Genomic DNA, 23769 nt, shown 5'->3' on the forward strand with positions numbered 1-23769 from the left:
GGAATCTACGCACTCTTGGCGGTGTGCGGCGCGCTCGACAGATCACGCGACTTAATGCTCCCAGGATTTTATTGGAAGGGATTGTTGACAGACGAGAATAATTTTCTCCTCCGCTAGTTTATCAAACTATTTCGAAGTTAATTCGCCAGCTGCGAATTCCGTGACCTCATACGGATGTTTGTGCCGGAACTGGACTCGAACACGGATTTCCCGCTTGTCGCGAGCGGCCACCTTAACCACTTCGGCTATCCGTGCACTCTCTCCGGATCGATCCAAACCTCCATGTGTCATACTCTTTAATGAAGTATGGTATAAGAATGTAGGCTGATTTGTTCAATAAACAGTTCCATACTCAAACTGGCCGCATATGTGACAAGCCGGCGTCAGCTATTTCTAGGGTTGCAAAAAAGTGTGCACTACCCAATTCTCCCGAAACTGTAGATGCTTCACTGTGGAGGGCGAAACTACTGTGAAGAAGCAGTGGTTGGTGAGCATATAACACTGTCTCGTCATGAGTTACGAGCTTCACTGCCACAGTGTGTGTCGCTTGAACGTTTCACTTGTAAGGAAATGACGCTGGGAACTCAAGATAATAAGCCGCTCGTATGCATCGATGGCTCGCCGATGATAAAACAAGGCCATTGAGTCTTAGCTCCACACGCTCGCTGTGATCCTCGCCACACGTGGAGTCGACTGAGTTTGTGGTAGTAGAAGCGACCATCGACGTCGACCCGGAAATTTGAGCAATGATTGGCTGCTTCAGGGCAACTCTAGCTGTCCCAATGCTTAGAGGGCTGTTCTCGTACAACGTAGATCTTCTTCTAGATCTCCATCTACTTCCATGCTCTGCAAACTACTGTGAATAGCAATGCATTACCACAGATTACGTTTTCTTCCTGTTCCATTGGTATAATGAGTGTGGGAAAGTGACTTCTTAAAACCTCTGTGCAAGCTTTAATTAGACTGATCTTATCTTCCCAATCACTGCAAGAGCGATAAGTAGGGAGAAGCAATATGTTCCTACATTACACAGTACTGGTACTTGAAGATTTCTTAGTAGTCTTTCGACAGATAGTTCACGTATAACTTCAAGAACCTGACATGTCATATTTCTCTGCATTTCCGGGACGCTCTAAAATGGACCGAACAAACATGTGACCACTGACAGTGCCCATCTTTGTTTACTTTCAATGTCTGCTAATAGCTGTGTTTGATATGGTTCCCACAGAGTTGAGCAATGTACTAGGATTAATGCACAAGTGGTTTTTAGCAATTTCCTTTGTAGACTGATTACGTTCTCTCAACATACCGCCACTGAAAACCACAATAAGCGGGCTATGTTGACAAAACTGCAAGTCACAGGTTTAGAAAGTTACTTATTTCAGCCGTTTTTGGGTGCAAAGCTATCTGGGACCAGAGGCATACAGTCCATCACAATAGGTTCGTGGAGGATATGATATTAGATGAATAATTTTGGAAATTAGTTACTCTGTTTCACCTAATTAATTGTTTTTCTCTTTCGCTACAATATTAGCATGAAAACCTGTAAGTGGCAAAATTAGTATATGAAGTAAATGTGGATAACAACTAATGAGATATTGCCTCTGAGTGAGTGGGCTTGTGGAGTGATCTTCAACATAAATTGTGTTAATAATTGTGAATCGAACACATTTTGAACTATTTTGGTTCGATAATATTTAGAATAATCTGGGAAGTATGTTGCGTCAGTTGGAAGTGTCTGAAAAAATGGTCTCGATATTTTCGAGCAGCCTCAAGAATTGGTGACAAAATGTGCAGCAAGGAAAGTGTAGATTCCAAATATGTACGCTATGTGATCAAAAGTATCCGGACACCTGGCGGAAAATGACTTACAAGTTCGTGGCGACCTCCATCTGTAAAGCTGGAATTCAGTATGGTGTTGGCCCACCCTTAGCCTTATTGACAGCTTCCACTCTTGCAGGTATACCTTCAATCAGATGTTGGAAGATTTTTTGTGGAGTGGCGGCCTATTCTTCATGGAGTGCTGCACTGAGGAGAGGAATCAATGTCGGTCGGTGAGGCCTGGCACAAAGTCGGCGTTCCAAAACATCCCAAAGGCGTTCTGTAGGATTCAGGTCAGGGCTCTGTGCTGGACAGTCCATTACAGGGACGTTATTGTCGTGTAACCACTCTGCCACAGGTCTTGCATTACGAACAGTTGCTCGATCGTGTTGAAAGATTCAATGGCTACCCCGAATTGCTGTTCAACAGTGGGAAGCAAGAATGTGTTTTAAACAAGAGTGTAGGCCTGTGCTGTGATAGTGCCACGCAAACCAACAAGGGTGCAAGCCCCGTCAACGAGAAAGACGACCACACCATAACACCACGGCCTCCGAATTTTACTGTTGGCACTACACACGCTGGCAGATGACGTTCACCGGGCATTCGCATACCCACACTCGCCCATCGGATGGCTACAGTGTGTACCGCGATTTGTCGCACCACACAACGTCTTTCCCCTGTTCAATCGTCCGATGATAACGCTCCTTACCCAAGCGAAAGGCTAAGTACAATTTGTACAGAAACCAGATGGCAACTATAAGAGTCGAGGGGTATGAAAGGGAAGCAGTGGTTGGGAAGGGAGTGAGACAGGGTTGTAGCCTATCCCCGATGTTATTCAATCTGTACATTGAACAAGCAATAAAGGAAACAAAAGAAAAGTTCGGAGTAGGTATTAAAATCCATGGAGAAGAAATAGAAACTTCGATGTTCGCCGATGACATTGTAATTCTGTCAGAGACAGCAAAGGGCTTGGGAGAGCAGTTGAAAGGAATGGACAGTGTCTTGAAAGGAGGGTATAAGATGAACAGCAACAAAAGCAAAACGAGGATAATGGAATGTAGTCGAATTAAGTCGGGTGATGCTGAGGAAATTAGATTAGGAAATGAGACACTTAAAGCAGTAAAGGAGTATTGCTATTTGGGGAGCAAAATAACTGATGATGGTCGAAGTAGACAGGATATAAAATGTAGACTGGCAATTGAAAGGAAAGCGTTTCTAAAGAAGAGAAATTTCTTAACATCTAGTATAGATTTAAATGTCAAGAAGTCGTTTCTGAAAGTATTTGCATGGAGTGTAGCCATGTATTGAAGTGAAACGTGGACGATAAATAGTTTAGACAAGAAGAGAATAGAAGCTTTCGAAATGTGGTGCTACAGAAGAATGCTGAAGATTAGATGGGTAGATCACATAACTAATGAGGAGGTATTGATCAGAATTGGGGACAAGAGGAGCTTGTGGCACAATTTGATTAGAAGAAGAGATCGGTTCGTAGGACATGTTCTGATACATCGAGGGATCACCAATTTAGTATTGGAGGGCAGCGTGGAGGGTAAAAATTGTAGAGGGAGACCAAGAGATGAATACTCTAAGCAGATTCAGAAGGATGTAGGCTGCAGTAGGTACTGGGAGATCAAGAGACTTCCACAGGATAGAGTAGTATGGAGAGCTGTATCAAACCAGTCTCAGGACTGAAGACCACCACCACAACAACAACCCCAAGCGAGGCGTCGTTTGGCATTTATCGGTGTGGTGTGTGGCTTATGAGCAGCCGCTCGGTTCTAGGCGCTTCAGTCTGGAACCGCGTGACCGCTACGGTCGCAGTTTCAAATGCTGCCTCGGGCATGGATGTTTGTGATGTCCTTAGGTTAGTTAGGTTTAAGTAGTCCTAAGTTCTAGGGGACTGATAACCATAGATGTTAAGTCCCATAGTGCTCAGAGCCATTTGAACCATTTTTGAAGCAGCCGCTCGACCACGAAATCCAAGTTGTCAATATCTCCCGCGTAACTGCCATAGTACTTGCAGTGGATCCCGATGCAGTTTGGAATTCCTTGTGATGGTCTGGATAGACGTCTGCCTATTACACATTACAAACCTCTTCAACTGCCGGCGGTCTTTGTCAGTCAACAGACGAGGTCGGCCTGTGAGCTTTAGTGCTGTACGTGTCCCTTCACGTTTCCACTTGATTATCACGTTGGAAGTAGTGGATCAAGGGATGTTTAGGAGTGTGGAAGTCTCGCTTACAGATGTATGACGCAAGTGACACTCAATCACCTGACCACGTTCAAAGTCCGTGAGTTCCGCGAAGCGGACATTCTGCTCTCTCACAATGTCTAATGACTACTGAGCTCGCTGATATGGAGTACCTATCAGTAGGTGGCAGCACAATGCACCTAATATGAAACACGTATGTTTTTGGAGGTGTCAGTATACTTTTGATCACACAGTGTATCAATACCTTTTCTTTCTCGATGTCTACAATTAGATTTATGGCCTCTACAAACCAATATTATTACCGTTATACGATGCAGACAACATCGTTTTTGTTTGTCACGCCACTAGTAACCGTTTCAGTCATTAGTATGAATAAATGCGCTGTAAAGGTTCCCGGTGAGAAGCAAGATGCCCGCGAGCCCAGTGAGCAATGGTGTTCTACCACTGAGGATGCAGCGTTAATGTAACGAGGCTCCCAGCAAGCAGCAGGATGCGATGTGCCAGTGGCATTTACGCTGCCACCTCACCACTCACTGTTCCCCAGCGTGGCACAGTGATGGTACGTCACATCCAAATGAGTGTTACTGGCCCATTTAACGTGCACCACCGGTGTGCGCACCGCTGCTCGCTAAAATCTTGCGATGACGTCACTTTGGCTTGTGTTTCGTGCCGTGACTGTCAACGCATGTCCTGAAATGTGAGCCTTGATTGGTTGCTTCGTGATCATTCCAGCTGTTCTGAGTTTGACTCTGCTTGGCACATGAACAGTCGAAAAGTAATGACTCCCAGTGGGCAGTGAAGGTGCAGCGTTAATGTAACGATGTTCCCGGGTAGCTGCGAGATGCGGTTTCCCCAACTGTGTTCTCCAGGACACTGGTATTCTGCGGGAAATGAGTAAGTGCTCTGCGAAAAATTTTAAACAACGTGGCTGTTTTCCCAAACTTTTTCTTGTTTTTTATAATTAGTTCTGATTTCTGTATTATTATTTATGATTTAAATTGAAGTAACCACAGTATAAAAGAAGTTTTTCTCATTAAAATGATTATTAATTTTATTAATCTTCAGAAATACAAGGCGCCTGAGAATTTTTTTCAAGATTACAAACATGCGTGAGGAAGAAAGTATGAGACATACACACACATCGTTTATCTTCAAGTGTGGCTAACAATATTTTTGTACACAACACACACAAACAAACAAACACACACATACTCACAATTAATAAAGGTCAACCCATACTTCTTTCATTGTCTAAACGATACACAGACGATTTTCCAATTCCACCGATATCATGGTCAACATTTTTTGAGCGATGGGTGCTATGACATCAGCAATTCTACACGGTAATGCTGCTATGTCGTTCACTGGTGTTTTGTAAAGCTGGTCGTTGACATAACCCCAAACGAAGAAATCCAGGTGCGTTAAGTCCATTGATCGTGGAGGCCAGTTGATGGGGCCATCTCACCTGATCCATCTTCCTAGAAATGTTCTGTCCAGATTGGCATGAACATCTAACCCGCATTGAGATGCATAACATCTAGTTGGAAAATTAAGACTGACAAGTCCTGAATATGCGACAAAACAAATAACTGCAAAATATCAAAAGAGGTATTGGCTATGATTGTCGTTTCCAGGCCTGCTTGTTCTAGGGAGATTACGGACGCTATCTGACTCCTTAAACTTCGCATACTACTTTTGTATGCTTTTAAAATCAAGTGGCTCTCTATAGCATATCGTCTGGAATTTTCTGTGGACTGTATTTGGTGACTGTGTCTCGCGATACCAGAAGAAACATTGGGCTTCCTCCTAGTTTGAGTACCTGTATACTGACGCGTTAGCTCCATATTTAACAGTCATATACAACAGTTCGCTCGACGAAAGATCCATACCCAAAGACTCAAAAGTTGCACAGGTCACACCAATATTCAAGATAGGTAGTAGAAGTAATCCATTTAGTTACAGGCCCATATCATTAACGTTAATATGCAGCATGTTGGAACATCTGTTGTGTTCGAACATTATGAATTACCTCGAAGAAAACGGTCTATTGGCACACAGTCAGCATGGGTTTAGAAAATATCTTTCTTGTGGAACACAACTAGCTCTTTATTCACATGAAGTGTTGACTGCTATTGTGAAGGGATTTCAAATTCGTTCCGTATTTCTGGATTTCCGGAACGCTTTTGACACTCTACCACACAAACGGCTTGTAGTGAAATTGCGTGATTATGGAATATCGTCTCAGTTATGTGACTGGACTCGTGATTTCCTGTCAGAGAGATAACGGTTCTTAGTAATAGACGGAAGTCTTCGATTAAGACAGAAGTGATTTCTGGTGTTCCCCAAGGTAGTGTTATAGGCCGTTTGCTGTTTCTTATCCATATAATCGATTTGGGAGACAATCTGAGTAGCCGCCTTAGGTTGTTTGCAGATGACGCTGACGTTTATCGACTAATAAAGTCATCAGAAGACCAAAACAAATTGAAAAATTATTTATAACAGATATCTGTATGGTGCGAAATTTGGCAATTGACCTTAAATAACGAAAAGTGTGAGGTCATCCAAACGAGTGCTAAAAGGAACTCGTTAAACTTCGGATACACGATAAATCAATCAAATCTAAAGGGTGTAAATTCAACTAAATACCTAGGTATTGCAATTTCGAACAACTTAAATTGGAAGGAACACATAGAAAATGTTGTAGGGAAGGCTAACCGAAAACTTTGTTTTATTGGCAGGACACTTAGAAAATGTAACAGATCTACTAAGGAGACTGTCTACACTACGCTTGTCCGTCCTCTTTTAGAATACTGCTGCGCGGTCGGGATCCTTGCCAGATAGGACTGACGGAGTACATCGAAAAAGTTCAAAGAAGGGCAGCACGTTTTATATTACCGGGAAATATGGGAGAAAGCTTCACTGAAATGATATAGGATTTGGGCTGGACTTTATTAAAAGATAGGCGTTTTTAGTTGCTACTGGCTCTTCTCACGAAATTCCAATCACCAACTTTCTCTTTTGATGACACTGACACCGACCTACACAGGGAGAAGTGATCACCACCATAAAATAAGGGAAATTAGAGCTCGTACGGAAAGATATAGATGTTCGCTCTTTCAGCGCGCTATACGAGACTGCAATAATAAAGAATTGTGAAGGAACCCTCTGCCAGACACTAAAATGTTATTTGCAGAGTATCCATGTAGATATAGATGTAGATTTTGTTTCCAGATGGTACCCGAATCCGCTGTTTTTACGTTACTGGGCCCAGTGGCAAACAAAATAACAGTAATTACACTACTGGCCATTAAAATTGTTACACCACGAAGATGACGTGCTACAGATGCGAAATTTAGCCGACAGGAAGAAGATGCTGTGATATGCAAATTATTAGCTTTTCAGAGCATTCACACAAGGTTGGCTTCGGTGGCGACACCTACAACATGCTGACATGAGGAAAGTTTACAACCGATTTCTCATACACAAACAGCAGTTGACCTGCGTTGCGTGGTGAAACGTTGTTGTGATACCTCGTGTAAGGAGGAGAAATGTTTACCATCACGTTTCCGACATTGATAAACGTCGGATTGTAGCCCATCGCTATTGCGGTTTATCGTATCGCGACATTGCTGCTCGCATGGAGTATCAGATCGGAGAGAATAGCTGCGGTTACTGTTGACACTGCATCACAGACAGGAGGGCCTGCGATGGTGTACTCAACGACGAACCTGGGTGCACGAATTGGCAAACGTCATTTTTTCGTATGCATCCAGGTTCTGTTTACAGCATCATGACTGTCGCATCCGTGTTTGGCGACATGGCGATGAACGCACATTAGAAGCGTGTATTCGTCATCGGCATACTGGCATATCAAGCGGCGTAATGGTATGGGGTGCCATTGGTTACACGTCTCGGTCACCTCTTGTTCGCATTGACGGCACTTTGAACAGTGGACGTTACATTTCAGATGTGTTACGACACGTGGCTCTACCCTTCATTCGATCCCTGCGAAACCCTACTTTTCAGCAGGATAATGCACGCCCGCATGTTGCAGGTCCTGTACGGGTCTTACTGGATGCAGAAAATGTCCGACTGCTGCCCTGGCCAGCAAATTCTCCAGATCTGTCACCAATTGAAAACGTCTGGTGAGTGGTGGGAGAGCAACTGGCTCGTCACAATATGCCTTGATGAAGTGTGGTATCGTGTTGAAGCTGCATGGGCAGCTGTACCTGTACACGCCATCCAAGCTCTGTTTGACTCAATGCCCAGGCTTATCAAGGCCGTTATTACGGCCAGACGTGGTTGTTCTGGGTACTGATTTCTCAGAATCTATGCACCCCAATTGCGTGAAAATGTAATCACATGTCAGTTCTAGTATGATATATTTGTCCAATGAATACCCGTTTATCATCTGCATTTGTTCTTGGTGTAGCAATTTTAATTGACAGTAATGTATTTATGCACAGAAAAAGTTGAATATGTCACATTCAATTAAAAATAAACGTGTTTGGGTATGTGTCATATTTCATGCCTTATGAGCTGTCCGCTGTGGCCGAGCGGTTCTAGGCGTTTCAGCCCGGAACCGTGCTGCTGCTACGGTCGCAGGTTCGAATCCTGCCTCGGGCATGGATGTGTACGAAATCCTTAGGTTAAGTTAGGTTTAAGTAGTTGTAAGTCTAGGGGACTGATGATCTCGGATGTTAAGTCCCGTAGCGCTTAGAGCCATTTTTTTGAATCATGCCTTATGAACGTGTGTAATCTGGGAAAGACTTGTGGGACACTCGGTAAGGGGTCCCGTGAGAGTCCCAGGATTCCCAGGGTGTTCGAACGGAAGACAGGCTTGGGGACTCCGCTCCTCAGACTGCGCTAACGGCTAACAGTAGGCGCCGTGCCGGCAGGGCGTGGTGCGAGAGTGCCCGGCGTCGGGCGGCCGGCGGCTGCTGCTGCCCGAGGCTCTCTTCCCGGCGACCGTCAACTGCCTGCTGCCCGCGCTGCACGGCGGCCGCGCGCCGCGGGAGGCGGACGCGGCGTCGCGCGCCATGGGCCGCGCCGGGCTCGGCTTCTTGCGCTCCACGGACGCCACGGGCGGCTTCGTCACGCTGCACCCCTGGCTGGCCGTGCTCTGCCCGCGGCTCTCCGGATACCTCGACACCGTGCACAACAGCGACCACTTCCGCTTCCGCTGCGAGGTGAGCTGCGCACGGCATTGCGCCTGGGCTATACAGGGTGTTACAAAAAGGTACCGCCAAACTTTCAGGAAACATTACTCACACACAAATAAAGAAAAGATGTCATGTGGACATGTGTCCGGAAACGCTTAATTTCCATGTTAGAGCTCATTTTAGTATCGTCAGTATGTCCTGTACTTCCTCGATTCACCGCCAGTTATCATGATTTCATACGGGTTACTCTACCTTTGCTGCTGGAACATGTGCCTTTACAAGTACGACACAACATGTGGTTCATGCACGATGGAGCTCCTGCACATTTCAGTCGAAGTGTTAGTACGCTTCTCAACAACAGATTCGGTGAACGATGGACTGGTAGAGCCGGACCAATTCCATGATCTCCACGCTCTCCTGACCTCAACCCTCTTGACTTCCATTTATGGGGGCGTTTGAAAGATCTTGTCTACGTAACCCTGGTACGAAATGTAGAGACTCTTCGTGTTCGTATTGTGGACGGCTGTGATACAATACGTCATTCTCCAGGCCTGTATCAGCGCATCAGGGATTCCATGCGACGGAGTGTGGATGCATGTATCCTCGCTAACGGAGGACATTTTGAACATTTCCCGTAACAAAGTGTTTGAAGTCACGCTGGTACGTTCTGTTGCTGTGTGTTTCCATTCCATGATTAATGTGATTTGAAGAGAAGAAGCTCTAACATCGAAAGTAAGCGTTTCCGGACACATGTCCACATAACATATTTTCTTTCTTTGTGTGTGAGGAATGTTTCCTGAAAGTTTGGCCGTACCTTTTTGTAACACCCTGTATATTAGGAAATCCCTCAATTACATTGTCATTAAAATTGCACAAGCTTGGCTTAGGGAAGGATGGGGAAGGAAATCGGTCTTTCCCTTTCAAAGGAGCCATCCCAGCATTTGCATGAAGCAATTTAGGACAATCACGGGAAACCTAAACCAGGATTGCTGGACACGGTTTTGAACTGTCGTGCCCCCTAATGCGAATCCCGTGTTAAATGCGCAGGAATGCCTAATATTAATGTTCCTATATTCACACATATGTAATTGATTTAAACAGCACAGCACTTTTCATCAAAATTAAAGTAATAAACTTTCAATGAGTAACCTGATAAGCGTTCAAGATCCTTATTTAAAGCCTGCATCTCGTGGTCGTGCGGTAGCGTTCTCGCTTCCCACGCCCGGGTTCCCGGGTTCGATTCCCGACGGGGTCAGTGATTTTCTCTGCCTCGTGATGGCTGGGTGTTGTGTGATGTCCTTAGGTTAGTAAGGTTTAAGTAGTTCTAAGTTCTAGGGGACTGATGACCATAGATGTTGAGTCCCCTAGTACTCAGAGCCATTTGAACCTTATCTAAATATTTAACATTTAAATTATAAAAATATCTCCGACAAGATATGAAATAGTTTAAACAGTTAGCAATATGTAGTCAGAAAATACGTAATCGTTCCCTATTACTACCTATACCTGACCTTAATTAACACACGCTCGTTTTCATCATACGCCACTACTTTCGATTTGCGAAGTACACTAGTCACCACAGTTTTCTGAAGAAAAGACGTAAAAGTTTCACTTTACCTTGCGGTGTCATGTTCTCAACAGTAACACTGACAAACAGCATCCATTAATTTGTATCTGATATTTCAGTGTGAGTCGGCGAACGATTTTTTATTCAAATAAATACCAGATCTTATCACTGAAAAAATCTTTGGTTTAATTCATGGGTCTCCAAACTACGGCCCGCAGGCCGAAACCGGCGGGCGTTAGCTGCCGGACATCCTCGGTATCCGGCCCACCAAATATTTGAGGTGGTACCTATACTGCCAACAATTTAGCTTCGAGGCCTATCGCGACCAATAAACTGCGACATTGGCTCTGCTACTCGCTGCAAGACTATATAACTAAACTTATTGTTGCGCCGCTTGAAATAACAATGCGTTGACATACTCCACCTCTGTTACGTCTTGCAGTAATAGTGTCGCTAACAATGAATTTCGCTAACTTCGCAGGACGCTTTCGTGAATAATGTGCAGTGACCTACTTTTTTGTCGGTTGAATTCGCCAGAATAAAATACGCCAGAATTTCGGTCAGGTACGTCCAACAATCAAAATTGTGTAATTAAATAAATATCGTAGTTCGTTTCAGTGCTAGCTATTCGCACAACCTTAGAGTTTAGCGATTTCTTCTGTCCTTTAGTCTTACATTACGGTGCTCGTGGAATGCTAGGGTGCTTTAATCCCGCTAGGTAGATCTTGGCCCTTATGACTTCGTGGAGGAGTCAATGTGGCCCGCGGACTAAAAAGTTTGGAGACCCCTGGTTTAAAACATTGAAACTAAGGATGTTGATTTCTTAAATACATAAATAAACACACGAAATAAGCATTTGATTTATAAATAACCAGTTTATCATCACTCAAATTACAGTTCTAATTACGTCATGGCTTATACACGTTTTGCTAATATGGCTTCGCCGCTTGAAGATTACTTTACGTTGTAGCACAGAGAAAATAACACTGTTACTGTCGTAGATAAGATCAAATAAAACTGTCGAATTTGAGGCGCTGGCTAGCTATTTCCAAACTTCTTAAAAAGGCTACTGAAATGTGAAGTGGCAGATTAGTATCTGAGGCCCTGAATGCTACAGGATCTTCAGTTGTACCTGTAACCAGCAATATGTCTCTCGCAGCTTGCAGGTCCCCACGATCCACAACACAACTTGCTTTTCATTCCACAATAAGCCAGAGTAAACCTCTTCTCTCTTAACACACAGTTTAGCTGCACTTTTTATAAAATAGTAGCTTTATTCAACACACATCCGAGGCTGATTTTACCACTGCTCGAATTTCATCGCGCAAACACCATACAAGCGCACTTTGCTCACACTACTTCTAACTACTTAGACAATCTTTGTTCGAGGGCTGTCTCTTCTCAAAAACGACGGGCTACCACAGCTCAGATTAATATGCAGGAAATCCCTTAACAATTATTACATATTTCTAAAGGAATTACTCTTTATAATAGACAATGCATAAGTTTACAGTCGTCCTAACACTGTAATCTTTTTAATAAAATAAACAGAACCTAATGTATTTAATTATTTCTTAATATACTTTAGTAAATGTATAACTTAGGTTATTTGCCATTTCTATCATGAAGTTGCAGCACGTTACGGTCATACGTAACACCCCCCCCCCCCACCATTTTTACAGCCACATTGAGTAATTGCAACCGCTATATGGCATGAGCGTCTACATAGAGCATGTCTCATACATCGTCTCTATCAGTGCTAACGGACCACTGCTTCAGCAGTGCCAAACGTTACTTTTCAAAGTTATGATGAATAAACATGAACAATTTACCTGGTCAAAATTTGGTTATTCTGTAATCTAAGGTATCGTTTAGTGTTTTGATTATACCTGTATCGTTACACGTCCTTGCAGACAGTCTAAGCGCTGTTTAGCCAGTACGCCAGAAATGCGGGACGAAATTCCAGCCAGACATCACAGAGAGAACACCTCAAAGATCGTAACTCACTGCAGTCTACACATGTTACAGAAACATCTTTGCAAAGTGTATGAAATGACTAGCTCATGAGATAAAGTAAGAAAAAAATGGAAAAATTGAAAGTAGTTATTTCACAGACACCTTTAAAGCTACTATTTGTTTTTCTCTCCATCATTTGCAAACGCAGCGTGTATTTCGTCCGAGCTGCCTCCTAAAATATATATTTTTTAATCTTCTGTTCTTTCTCTTTCAGCAAATGGTTGATGAACATAAAAATACATTGTGCGACGATGACATGAGAGATTTCATTGATGTCTATCTGAAAGAGATGATGAAAAAACAAAAGTCTGAGGAACCAACATTCTTTTCAAGTAAGTACGCATTTCTCTCACATCTATGAAGAAATGAATAGCATAAAGTTAATTTAAAAGTAATCAATTACAGGAACCTCTGTTTCCCGAGCAGTCTTTCTCTATGTAGGTATCTTCGTAGCTATCCCTCACTATCCTGAGATACGAATGAACACCATGTTCGAAAACGACCTAGTGTATAAACTTTCATATCTGCTTTCATATCTGTTGCTGCAGCCCCTAATTAGATTATTTTCCTTACATTACAAGTGAAAGAACATGTCATGCTAATTGCCAGAGTGAAATATTGAAGTCTATGTGTAGCTACGCTATAGTTTGTAGGAGTTGTAACAACAAGAGGAATACATGTGACAGAAATTAACTTCATGCCACACAGAAGTGACATGGCAAAACACAAATCATTAACACTGTAGACAAATTGCAGTACCAGTTTCAGTTTTTTTTTAACACCACAACCCGTTTGAGCGACCAAGGCCTTGTCAGGTGGTCATTTGGATAAAGCTACATAAATATGTTATTCACATACTATCTGAAAATGGCCCTAGAGGCTGAAACCGGTCGTGCTGTTAAAAAATAGAATTGCAGCTGGTGCTGCAATTGGTTTAGAGATTCCGAATATAACGAATCATTATGTTCAACATACTTGACAAGAAATGAAAGAATGACCAATGATTCTCAGAATTCATTTTAGTGTAAATTCCACTCCTGTTACAATCAGAGCCTCTAAAATCGTACCATGGTTTCAAGGAGGACACGGATATGTTTTTGCTGAGCCTCGCTCCATCCGATTTACATAGGAGTATACAAAAAAATCTTCAGTCATAGCTGGAGGGCCGTTACGAACAAGCAGTCGCTCAAACATATCTTAGCAGTGTTTTATGAGCGACATCGGTTAGGGAAGATAACTGTATAATGTTTCGTTGGCGGTGAGGTTGTTAGAGACGTCATGGCTTTTCTTCGGTCCCGCTTCCATTATCAAGAGCAAAGTCATAACTGCCTTAATGATGCCTTTAACTTTCCGAAAGCCAAACTGACCGTCGTCTAATAGTTTCTCAATTTTCTTTGCTACTCTTCTGCATGTTATTCTTGACAGCAACTTGGATGCAAGAGCTATTAAGTTGATTGTGCAATAGTTCTCGGACTTATCTTACCCTGCTATATTCGGAAATTTTCCGAAAGTCATGTAGTACGTCGCTAGCCTCAGAGAGTCTACAAACAAACGTGAATAGTCATTTTGTTGCCACTTCCTCCAATGATTTCAAAAATTCGGATGGAATGTTATCAATCCTATCTACCATACTTGATCTTCCAAAGTTCTTTGAAATTCTGACTCTAATACTGGACCCCTTAACTCTTCCATATCGACTCCTGTTTCACCTCCTATCAAGTCATCAGCCAAGTCGCAAGTCGTCCCCCTCACGGAGCCCTTCAGTGTACTCTTTCCACCAACCTGCTATCTTTACTGCATTGAACAGTGGAACTTTCATTGTACTCTTAATTTTGCTTTTCATTCCACCGAAGGTTGTTTTTACTTTTCCATAAGGTGAGTCAGTCCTCTCGCGCGATCATTCCCTTTTCGATTTCTTCACGTCTTTCCTAGAGCCATTCGCCTCAGCTTCTCCACATTTCCTATTTATTTCATTCGTAAAGGATTTATTTGCTGTATGCCTGTCTTTTCCATTTTGAACAGTGTATTTGCTATTACTAATTCAGATAAACTGCAACTGAAACCATATTCTCCCGTAACTCTTTCTTTTATTCCTTCATCTACGAACGCTCTCCAGTCCTCCATTAGATTTTCATCTCTCTTTACATACTGAATTACCCGTTCAGTATCCTCATACAGTTTCTCTGTTGATTTACATTCTGCTTGCGATATCGGCATTTATATCTCAAGCTGTCGGCGTCACTTTGCTGACGAAGCTGACGAGGGCAACCGAGAACTATTGCACAATCAACTTAATAGCGCTTGCATCCAAGTTGCTGTCAAGAATAACATACAGAAGAGTAGCAAAGAAAATTGAGGAACTGTTAGACGACGGTCAGTTTGGTTTTAGGAAAGTTAAAGCATCATTAAGGCAGTTATCACTTTGCTCTTGATACTGGAAGCGGGACCGAAGAAAAGCCACGACACTTTAACCCTTTCGGTCACGAATCACTTTTTTTCTGAAAAAAATCCTTCCTTTGCTATCCAGTTCTTCTAATTAAATTATGATTTTTCTGATGTATAAAACATTTCGAGATGCCCCCAAAGGGAGGGTATAACGCACCCCTACATAAGAACATGGTGTTCATGTGGGTGAAGTATATGTCGAAAAGTCAAAGTATTTTATTTGATTATATTTCACCAAAATACATAAATTAATGATTATATACATAAACTATGGTTTTACACTTGTGAAGAATAATAATCAAAGAAACAATTTTTTTCTACCGAGATGTAAGTGATTGTTATATTTTACACAGTAAAATTTTGTTTTGTTTTTGCAATCCGGTTTATTGCATCTGTGAAATGATTTTTGACACTGACGGCTGGAAGATGTCCAACGTTGTCAAAACGAACTTCTGCTTCTGGACGAAGTTCCTCAATGGCTCGTTTTGAAGTACTTGGACTCTCGCTTGTGTGACCTGGCTTATCTATTTTTGTCACTTTGGCCACACTTGCCCTAAAGTGAAACAAATCATGGGTCTTATTTTTAGGAACCTAATTCTAAAGCGTTTTTATTTTACCCAATCCATGCAAACATGCGTCCACTTTCAGGTTCCAAAACCGACTATAAACCATCGAAAATGGCTCTCGAAAATCGTATTCAGTCTCAAAAGCAGCTAACTGAATGTTGTCTTCAGGCGCAAAACCTGGTAAATGCCGAATAGGCGTGGCTGTCGCCCTGCCATGTCAGGATAAAAAGCACGTGAACGGACATCAGACTTACCAATCTGGACATTCAAAGCTACCTTTCAGTGTTATGATTAGAATGGATATTTTTCTTATTCAGCTTTAGGTTGGCTGCGTTGTAAGAAATTCGTACGCAACAATAACATTCTTGGTGCCAATGCATTGTCTTTTGGATGGGACTAGTGTTTCGTGGTTAGCTTAATGTCACTTATTATACAATTAGCGTGCTTTGCGTCTAGGCTACCCAGCTTACAATATACCGTATGATATAAAACGTCTAATATTACCTCCACCATTGTCCTCTTGTTCAAAATTATCGCCAGGATCATCGGATAGATGGTCAATTTCAGGAGCTCTATAATTTCTTCTTCTGTAAGTGGCCTTCGTCTGTCTTGGACGCGGGGCATTGTGAAATCATCGTAAGATGACTAAAAAGACATCGAAATAATGTCCTAAATTTCTACGCTATTGCAACCTTTCAATTACAATGTCCTCATTTGTAGACATGTATAAAGTCATAAATATGTCACTTACCTTTCATTCTGAAAGACACCTTTAGTTTTCATCTTCAAGAATGCACCTTTCTGTACGCACATTTTTTTTTTTTTTTACCTAAACTCAGAAGTCATTAACCGGCAGATGGGAGGTACAAAGGTTACTGGGAAGCGTCCATGTGACTGTACTCATTCAGTTTTGTTTTGTGGTTCCACAGATTGACAGGAATTGTCGACACTGTTCTCAAATAAGCTCTCTGCTTGTTACAATATGAGGACAGCAATTACAAATAATGAAATTTAACATTTTAATATACGAAGCATTTATTTAGTATGTCTTTATGTGAGAACACCATGACCGAAAGAGCTAATTGGATTTGTCGACTTGGAAAAAGCGTTAGAGAATGTAAAATTGTGAAAAATGTTCGAATTTCTGAGAAAAATAAGAATAACGTGTAGGGAAAGATGAATAACATATAATGTGTACAAGAACCTAGAAGGAACAACAAGACTGGAAGACCAAGACGGAAGTACCCAAATTAAAAAGGGAGTAAGACAGGGATGCAGTGTTCAGCCCCTGCAATTTAATCTGTACATCGAAGAAGCAATGACGGGAATAAAGGCGAGGTGCAAGTGTGGGATTAATATTCAGAGCGAAAGGATATCGATGATAAGATTTGCCATCGTCAGTGACGACGATGAAGAATAACAGGATCTGTTGAGTGGAATGAACAGTCTAATGAGTACTGAATATGTGCTGAGGATAAACCGAAGAAAGATAAAAGTAATGAAAAGTAGCAAGGAGGACACAAATACAGACTACTACTGGCAACGAGAGCATTCATCGCTATTACGAAACATAACTCTTAATTCGAGGAAGAAATTTGCGATTATGTACGTTTGGAGCACGGTAGTGTATGGTAGCAAATCATGGACTACAGGAAAACTGGAACAGAAGAGAATCGAAGGATCTGAGATGCGCTACTACAGAAGAATACTGAAAGCTAGGTGGACTGGTAAGGTAAGAAATGGGGAGATTCTCCGTAGAATCGGTGAGGAAAGGAATATTTGGAAATTACTGAGTAGAGGAAAGGAGAAGATGATAGAGCATATGTTGAGACATCAGGATATAACCTCAGTGGTGCTAGCGGGAGCTGTACAGTGTAAAAACTGTTGGAGAAAGACAGAGATTGAAATATTTCCAACAAACAATTGAGGACTTAGGGTGCGAGGGTATAAACCACTTTCAAGCAGTTCACCAGTCCACGAGTCGTCTGCCAGATCAAGAGACAAAGAATTCAGAAGACCAAGTTTAGCACGCGAGTCAGAAGGAGGGGGCTAAAGAAAGCTTAGAGCCCAAATGGCCCAAGCCACCGCTTGGGGCGCCAAAGTGAGAGAGGCGCAATAGGCGCCGTAACTATGACATTTACATACAGGACACTTCAAAGTTAGTAACAGCTGCTTGCCTCGCGATGTTGAGGGGGACGCCGGGGACGCCCAAAGGGAGATTTGTATACAGTGCATAGCGAGAAGTGACCGAGGTGAAAGAGTGCGAGCGAAGAGGGGAAGGGCGGGAGCCGGGACTCCAAATAATAAGTCAGTTATGTGGAAAAATGACATCGAACCGGATATATACACTCCTGGAAATGGAAAAAAGAACACATTGACACCGGTGTGTCAGACCCACCATACTTGCTCCGGACACTGCGAGAGGGCTGTACAAGCAATGATCACACGCACGACACTGCGGACACACCAGGAACCGCGGTGTTGGCCGTCGAATGGCGCTAGCTGCTCAGCATTTGTACACCGCCGCCGTCAGTGTCAGCCAGTTTGCCGTGGCATACGGAGCTCCATCGCAGTCTTTAACACTGGTAGCATGCCGCGACAGCGTGGACGTGAACCGTATGTGCAGTTGACGGACTTTGAGCGAAGGCGTATAGTGGGCATGCGGGAGGCCGGGTGGACGTACCGCCGAATTGCTCAACACGTGGGGCGTGAGGTCTCCACAGTACATCGATGTTGTCGCCAGTGGTCGGCGGAAGGTGCACGTGCCCGTCGACCTGGGACCGGACCACAGCGACGCACGGATGCACGCCAAGACCGTAGGATCCTACGCAGTGCCGTAGGGGCCCGCACCGCCACTTCCCAGCAAATTAGGGACACTGTTGCTCCTGGGGTATCGGCGAGGACCATTCGCAACCGTCTCCATGAAGCTGGGCTACGGTCCCGCACACCGTTAGGCCGTCTTCCGCTCACGCCCCAAAATCGTGCAGCCCACCTCCAGTGGTGTCGCGACAGGTGTGGATGGAGGGACGAATGGAGACGTGTCGTCTTCAGCGATGAGAGTCGCTTCTGCCTTGGTGCCAATGATGGTCGTATGCGTGTTTGGCGCCGTGCAGCTGAGCGCCACAATCAGGACTGCATACGGCCGAGGCACACAGGGCCAACACCCGGCATCATGGTGTGGGGAGCGATCTCCTACACTGGCCGTACACCTCTGGTAATCGTCGAGGGGACACTGAATAGTGCACGGTACATCCAAACCGTCATCGAACCCATCTTTCTACCATTCCTAGACCGGCAAGGGAACTTGCTGTTCCAACAGGACAATGCACGTCCGCATGTATCCCGTGCCACCCAACGTGCTCTAGAAGGTGTAAGTCAACTACCCTGACCAGCAAGATCTCCGGATCTGTCCCCCATTTAGCATGTTTGGACTGGATGAAGCGTCGTCTCACGCGGTCTGCACGTCCAGCACGAACGCTGGTCCAACTGAGGCGCCAGGTGGAAATGGCATGGCAAGCCGTTCCACAGGACTACATCCAGCATCTCTACGATCGTCTCCATGGCAGGCTGCATTGCTGCGAAAGGTGGATATACACTGTACTAGTGCCGACATTGTGCATGCTCTGTTGCCTGTGTCTATGTGTCTGTGGTTCTGTCAGTGTGATCATGTGATGTACCTGACCCCAGGAATGTGTCAATAAAGTTTCCCCTTCCTGGGACAATGAATTCACGGTGTTCTTATTTCAATTTCCAGGAGTGTATAAACCTGGATATGAAGAACTTTCTGTAGGTCAGCACAACCACAATAGGGGTGCTTGAGACAGTTTAGAGCCCAAATGGCAACAGATGCGGAGTGGAATGCCAATGTGGGTTCCTTCCTGGAGGGACGGAAAGAGGAGCATCATGTAGTAGTTGTCTCCCTGATAGTGCAGAGTTTATTTGTGGGGGCAGTAGCCCATCAAATGTTGGTCCATCTCCGAATGAGCAGAGACGTCATTTGCCCCTGCAAATCCGCACATGACATCATCAAAACAAATATGGGGAGAGTAATCGCCTGTCTAGATAAACGGCCAACCAGTCGATTGCCTGGGATACCCACATGACATAAGACCAGAACAGGCGGTATAATGAAGTTCAGAGAGAAGGTGATGAATAGCAGTTACCACAGGGTAACAAGAGTAATATCAGTAAATGACCTGAAGTCCCCTCATTGAGACGGTACATATTAAAAGGCGACAAAGGAGGCACGTTTAATAAAATACAGGGCTCTCTTAACGGATATCAGCTCCACTCGAAAAATGCTAGATGTTTCCAGCAACGAACGGTGTTCCTGAACGGCGTGAGACGTAAAAACGTATCCCGACCCACCCATGGTTTCAGAGTCGTCAGAGTAAAAGATGGTAGCACACTGATATCCGTCAAGAAGTGAAACGAGCAAAGGCCGAAGGCTCATGGCGACGACTGAAACTTTAGGACCTACAAAATAGAGTGGTCCTGATTCGTGCCCTGGGTACCAACCACTGATCTCTGCTCACTAGGCAGATGCGTTAACCACTATGTTACAGTGGACTTGCGCAGCAGCATGGACTATCCCAGCAAGACTCCCTCCTCAATACTAATGTTCATTCACACCTCACATCTTGGTATTCCATTTCAACTCGAACAGCATTGCAGAGGCTCTCCAAATGTATTGGAATGGCATCTCTGCATTGAACGAAACGGGGAAGCCTGTTTTAAACCCAGATATAGATGTTCGAATCAAATTAAACTGTATACGCTTCCAGAGACCTTTTCACATCTTTAAAACACACACACACACACACACACACACACACACATATATATATATATATATATATATATATATATATATATATATATATATTTTGGAAGTGCCAAATGAAAATTTGTGCCAAGGACGGGATGACGAGATTTGAACCCAGGTCTTCTGCTCAATGGGCAGGTAAGTTAATCACTACACCAACCTGGCACAATGACTTAGTGACTTTGCACGACTGCATGGTTACCTCCTCAGTCCAAATTATATACTGAAATAATGTATTGTAAAGGTGTATTCCAGTTATTACAATGCCTGTTTACATAATGACTCAATATCTTCTCTGTTATCCAACGATCCCTCTCTCTCGCCAACCGATGTGGCCTAGAGGTTCTAGGCGCTTCAGTCTGGAACCGCGCGACCGCTACGGTCGCAGGTTCGAATCCTGCTTCGGGCATGGATGTGTGTGACGTCCTTAAGTTAGTTAGGTTTAAGTAGTTCTAAGTTCTTGGGGACTGATGACCTCAGATGTTAAGTCCCATAGTACTCAGAGCTACTTGAACCATTTTTTTGATCTCTCTCTGTTCAACCACTCACTTGCAGAAGTAATACTCTTGCTCTCAATTTACAAATATATAATAAGTGACATAGACGGCGGTAGTGCAGAAGAACGTAAGATATCCACACCAATCGTTTGAAATCGCTTACTAACCTCCAGTAACCTTAGCGGTGGAATGTGCTGATGGCTAAATTTTAACAGTTGTTCATATATTGTTCCACATACTGTTTATTTCACCACCAGTAACGCTTGGAAATATGCTTTAGCCATTTCGGAACGGTCTGACACATTCTTTGTTACACACAAAACTTTCTACTGACGCCATCTTGAATTCCAAAGGTTCATGCAAGGTCGGTGAATTAAAAAAAAAATTAAATAAACTTCAATGATGCCGAGTACATTAATCTACTTGGTGGATCCTTAAATCATTGTAACCTCTTTACTGCTGCGTAATAAGCTATTACTTTAAATTTTCTACAATGTAAATAATATTGGAACTATGTTGCGCCATATATGAAGAAGCTACCAGCTGCTCCACTCCATTTACTTCTTGACTTAATATACAGCCAAGTGCATGATTAGTTGCATCACATGACAATGTGAACTCCATCTCATAATTTGAAAAAATCAATACCAGCCCACTTGTCAATAATTCTTTTTAGTCTTCGGAACACATCTCTACACTCTGATGTCCGAATGGAATTTCACTCCTTCCTTGAATAAGTGAGTGAGAGATCATACTGTTTCTGCAAAATTCAGGACAAACTTTCTATAATAATTTGCTAAACCCATGACCGATTAAGACCGTTTTCCATTTGAGGTTTTAGGAAATATTTTGTAGTCTTTACTAAACTAGGATCAGTTGAAACTTCATCACAACTAATCATATGGTCCAACTATCACTCTTCCTGTACTGTCAAGTGACACCTCTCTATACTAATAGTTAAATGTGCCACATGTTGCCTGTTAAACAACTCCTTTAGTTATAGTGCATGTTCTTCACAAAGGCGATTATGTTGTCCATATATACCATACAGTGCCTCAGTTCTAATCCTAGCAGTACTCCACTTAACAAAACTGAAACTTGGCTGGTACCCAAATGGGGTACTATGAAACTGATAGTGCTCCAGATGAACCACAAATGCCATTTTCTGTCTCTCCTATGGTTTTACTGGTTTTACTCCTATCAGATGATTTCCAATCCTCAGGTCAATAGTACAGAAATATCTTCACTGTCTGTAGTGGTAATCTCTTGTTCACCTTGTTTGCTCAATATAAAGTCTGTCAATTTAACAATAGGCCAAAAATACGATGGGAACAATAGCAGAGGAAATACCTTAATACTACACTACTGACCATTAAAATTGCCAGACGAAGATGATGTGTTACAGACGTGAAATTTAACCGACAGGAAAAAGATGCTGTGATATTCACACGTGGTTGGCGCCGGTGGCTACACCTACAACGTGTTGCATGAGGAAAGTTTCCAACCGATTTCTCATACACAAACAGCAGTTGAACGGCGTTGCCTGGTGAAACGTTGTTGTGATGCCTCGTGTAAGGAGGAGGAATGCGTACCATCACGTTTCCGACTTTGATAAAGGTCGGATTGTAGCCTATTGCGATTGCGGTTTATCGTATCGCGACATTCCTGCTCGCGTTGTTCGAGATCCAATGGCTGTTAGCAGAATATGGAATCGATGGGTTGAGGAGGGTAATACGGAACGCCGTGCTGGATCCCAATGGCCTCGTATCACTAGCAGTCGAGATGACAGGCATATTATCCACATGGCTGTAACGGATCGTGCAGTCAACAGATGGGGACGTTTGCAAGACAACAACCATCTGCACGAACAGTTCGACGACATTTGCAGCAGCATGGACTATCAGCTCGGAGACCATGGCTGCGGTTACCCTTGACACTGCATCACAGACAGGAGCGCCTGCGATGGTGTACTCGGCGACGAACCTGGGCGCACGAATGGCAAAACGTAATTTTTTTGGATGAATCCAGGTTCTGTTTACAGCATCATGAGGGTAGCATCCGCGTTTGTGGACATCGCGGTGAACGCACATTGGAAGCGTGTACTCGTCATCGCCATACTGGCGTATCACCCGGCGTGATGGAGTGGCTAGATGTAGGGTACCAAGGCAGTGCAGTGCTGGGCCACACAAGTGGTAATGTATCTCATCATTGTGATGGGCCTTATTGTACGAGCAATATTCGAGACCTGGCGGCCGTATCTCACTGTCTCTGCTAGCCTGCCTCCCCATAGTTGTGAAGACTGCACCGAGGGTTGTTGTCGCAACAACAATTTCTACAGACTACTAACACATCGAAAGAATATGAAATGTATCAAGAAAATATATAAAAAAAGAACAGTTATTTTACAGAAAATACCTACATATCAATCAAAAATCAATGTTTAGCAGACAATAAATATCCCCTTTTTACATTACCCTTAGCACCTTCTTTCTGTCAAATAATGACAAAAAACTGTATTTTTCACGATCAATGCTGATGAATGTTTCACTGTTTTCGTGAAAATCAATTTCTGTTCTTGTTTATGCTTAGTTTATGCTTTTCTTTGTTCAGATGTTATGAAACCTACATATTTTCGCTCTTAGGTAATGGATCTCTTTT

The 23769-nt window shown here is 43.3% G+C and overlaps 1 protein-coding gene across 1 annotated transcript in view; it reads left to right on the forward strand.

The window, feature by feature from the left end:
* The window catches only part of LOC126272273 (probable cytochrome P450 304a1), a 115492-nt gene that overhangs the window by 30336 nt on the left and 61387 nt on the right, over positions 1 to 23769 (forward strand). Inside the window, exons 4-5 of the mRNA XM_049975018.1 lie at positions 8932 to 9222; positions 12993 to 13110. Of these exons, the coding sequence (XP_049830975.1) occupies positions 8932 to 9222; positions 12993 to 13110 (409 nt within the window). The remainder of the gene's footprint in view (positions 1 to 8931; positions 9223 to 12992; positions 13111 to 23769) is intronic.

Source organism: Schistocerca gregaria, chromosome 5 (genome assembly GCF_023897955.1).
Source record: "Schistocerca gregaria isolate iqSchGreg1 chromosome 5, iqSchGreg1.2, whole genome shotgun sequence".
NCBI classification, from domain to species: Eukaryota; Metazoa; Arthropoda; class Insecta; order Orthoptera; family Acrididae; genus Schistocerca; species Schistocerca gregaria.